The sequence below is a fragment of the Asterias rubens genome, chromosome 4 (assembly GCF_902459465.1).
Source record: "Asterias rubens chromosome 4, eAstRub1.3, whole genome shotgun sequence".
NCBI classification, from domain to species: Eukaryota; Metazoa; Echinodermata; class Asteroidea; order Forcipulatida; family Asteriidae; genus Asterias; species Asterias rubens.
The window spans coordinates 5,111,095-5,114,486 of NC_047065.1; the positions used below are offsets into that span (position 1 = coordinate 5,111,095).

At 39.8% G+C, this 3,392-nt stretch overlaps 1 protein-coding gene across 1 annotated transcript; it reads left to right on the top strand.

The window, feature by feature from the left end:
- Positions 1-685: 685 nt before the first annotated feature.
- Positions 686-1,198, top strand: LOC117288866 (collectin-12-like). The gene has a single exon (XM_033769720.1). It carries the CDS (start codon positions 686-688, stop codon positions 1,196-1,198), a length of 513 nt encoding a protein of 170 aa, XP_033625611.1.
- The last annotated feature ends 2,194 nt before the right edge of the window (positions 1,199-3,392 follow it).

Sequence of the window (3,392 nt, forward strand, 5' to 3'; positions counted from 1 at the left end):
TAAAGATGCATTTTGCGCGGGTTAGACTCTATGGTTGTATCCAGCTGTTTCTATAGCAACGTCACTCCCGAGTTTTATGACCACCAAGGTTGGAAAACCGTGGAAAGCCATAAATGCAATGTAAAACCAGATAGAAGTTTGTAACAATGTCACACAATATTCAAACATTATAAGATGAATTTGTTGGAAACAAAGAAAACAATCATGGGGGGGGGGTATTTTATTAAATTGACATTTTTCAGAACATACTGAAGTAAAGTGGGTACACCTTTTACCGGGATTGAGTGTTTCATAAACGGCGTTCGGCCGTCCATGCAAACCAGCGGATTCGTTTAACATAGGCCCTTAGCGAATCCACGGCTTCGGCTTTGGATGCGGCTTCAGGCTTCTTTCTCTGGTCTGAAACCCTGAGCGCGTATACGCAAAGCACGCGTAAATTGTCATAACAAACTGCGAGCCCCAAACTATACAATAGCCTGAGCCGATTCTGGAGCCGAAACCATGGTTGCGTCACAGGGCCATAGAAATGTCTATTATTATCAGCCCCATCTCAGTAGACACTGACGTACAACGGCTCTTTACTCTTAGTTGATAAGTTGAGGTGATGAACATGTCCTTGTAGTTTTGTCGAGGTTAGCTTTATATAGATCACTGCGTTTTCTCCGGTTGAAATTAGTACTCAGAAATGGCGTTGTTGCAGTCTTCAATCACCCTGCTGACTTTCTCATCATTTCTCGCGAGTAGTTTCTTCGTTTCCACCACCAAGGCCTGTTCAAACTGCCGCGAGCCGTGGGTGGAATTCAACGGTCACTGTTACTTAATGGTCACGGACAAACGCAACTTTCAGGATGCGGAAAATAACTGTCAATCCCGTTCGAAGTCTTGCAGACCGTCGCATCTCATCACAGTCGAGAGCGAGGAAGAAAACCTCTTTCTGAAGAACTACACCATCGCTGTGTTCGGACCAGGCCACTTTGCTCTGTGGATCGGGCTCAACAATAAGGCTGTCTCTGGGGACTTCGTCTGGGTCGACGGGAGCGAAGCGACTTACCGTAATTTTAAGACGGGGGAGCCGAGCAATAACTGGGGCGAGGACTGCGTGGTTCTGTGGTATGGGGAGGAATGGAATGACTTCCCCTGCTCGAATGATGTCGAGTTTGTGTGCAAGATGCCCGGTAGATTTTCACGTTATAACTAAATGCAAGTGAGTATAATAAGAGGAGGAATGGAAATAAGTTGAGAAATTAACTTGACTGTGTGGATACTAATCGCAATTGGTGTTGATTTTTGGCCACCCCCACTCCCCCCCCTCCCCCCCACCAATTGAAAAGGTATATATTATGATCTTTCAAAGGAGTACCAAGCTATCTATTTAAAGAACAAAAACTTAAAACATCCGTCTCCAAAAGCATAATTTGATCGGACCAACTTCCGGTAAATATTACTGTTTTGTGTTTCACGTTAGGTTTGCATGAAATTATATGAGAATTAGCCATTAACAATTAATATCACTCCTTAAGGCTGATATTGCTTTTATGATTTCTCAACGAGTAAAGCATTTCATGGAATAATATTTCAAGAGAAGTCTTTCACCATTAAATCTGTGAACTTGTTCTGTTCCGAAAGTGTCTAATGGCTTTAAAGACACGGACACTATTGGTAATATTGTCAAAGACCAGTCTTCTCCCGTGTATCTCAACATATGCATCACATAACAAACCTGTGAAAATTTGAGCTCAATTGGTCGTCGGAGTTGCGAGATAACTATGAAAGAAAAAAACACCCTTGTCACACGAAGTTGTGTGTTTTCAGATGCTTGATTTCGAGACCTCAAATTCCAAACTTGAGATATCGAAATCAAATTCGTGGAAAATTACTTCTTTCGCGAAAACTATAACGTCACTTCTGAGGGAGCCGTTTCTCACAATGTTTTATTCTTATCAACAGCTCCCCATTACTCGTTACCAAAATAAGGTTTCTAGGAATACATTATCTGAGAGGCAATACTGTTAGTATAAAGTGCTTATATTATTTATTTGTTTGTAAACAAAAATATTTTATTTGGGGGGGGGGACTTCAAACTTGTAATTTATCTGCAACCACATCATTACTTCCAAGTGAAATAATTCCCAAAACGCTTTCGAAGGCTGATGTTGTTCTAACCAAGTATTTGCCATTCATTTCAGAAGACTGATTACCAAACGTATACCTCCCCTTTAACTGTATACCTTTGAGCGAAAATTTCGATATGCTTAGCAAAAGTGTCAATGCTGTGTGTGGCTTAACAGCTGTATAAATAACCTGCTATATACCGCGTTTGTATTAGACTTTAACTCAAGTCCAAATCCAGTGCCATCGCCAGAAATGTTCTGCTTATCTTATCCCAAACACCTGTTCTGTATACGGCTTGTTTGCTAGTTGGCCCGATATATGCTTAGGGACCTCTCACACGAAAACGGGACTTGAATCAAGTCTACGTTTTTATAGATTTGCATCATCAATAATACAGGTCCCTTTATTGAGGACAGACGAGCATTTTTGTGCACTCTCTGTAATACACGAACATGAAGTTTATTGATTGTACTGCGCCTACCTATTTTAATAAAGGTACTCATTTTGCAAGCTGTCCACTGAACATGAAAGACCCTTTTTATACCCTTTGCTACTCATCAGATGTTCAGGTTCATTAAAACATGAGTGCTTTCAGTAAAACAGCCATAACTTCTCTTTAAGAAATGATACATTTGTTTCATTCTTTTGTTCTTTAGAAAAGCAGGAAAGAATGCTTGTTGTGCTTCACTGGGGTTTAGATTGTCAGTTTATTTCTGATTTTTCTGGACAGCTTGCAAAATGTGTACAAAATGGGCAATACTAAAAGGCAAGACTAGTTTGGTCTGCTTTTTTAAGGAGGAATTATTTCGACTATAATGGTAAAACAAACCAAATGGCCACGAAATAGCAAACCTACGCTGTGTTTCAAAATGGCGGACTCTACAAAAGGCGGAAAATGTCAATGGAATCGTCAACAACAAAAATGAAATACCTTGAAGCATAACAAATGAATAATGTTGATAAAATTACAAAGACCAAGTTCCTTTACTTTAAAATAAAATGAATTTTTTTTTTTTTTTTTGGAACCTGCATTTTTGATCGATGAAGGGCAAACCTGTACGTGTTTCTTGTTATCAACCCATTTTCGCGTAGCTCTCGGAAATTGTTTCGGTCAGATATTTTCGTCAGAAACTTGCCCGTCAATATTAGTCGCCAAAAACACGCCAAGTGTGACTTAATGTCCTGAATATATTGGATTTATTAATAATTAGTCCTGTGGTTAATCCGTGTTGTTATACAGACTACAAAACGCGCTTTAAAAACACTGGGCTGATTTCACA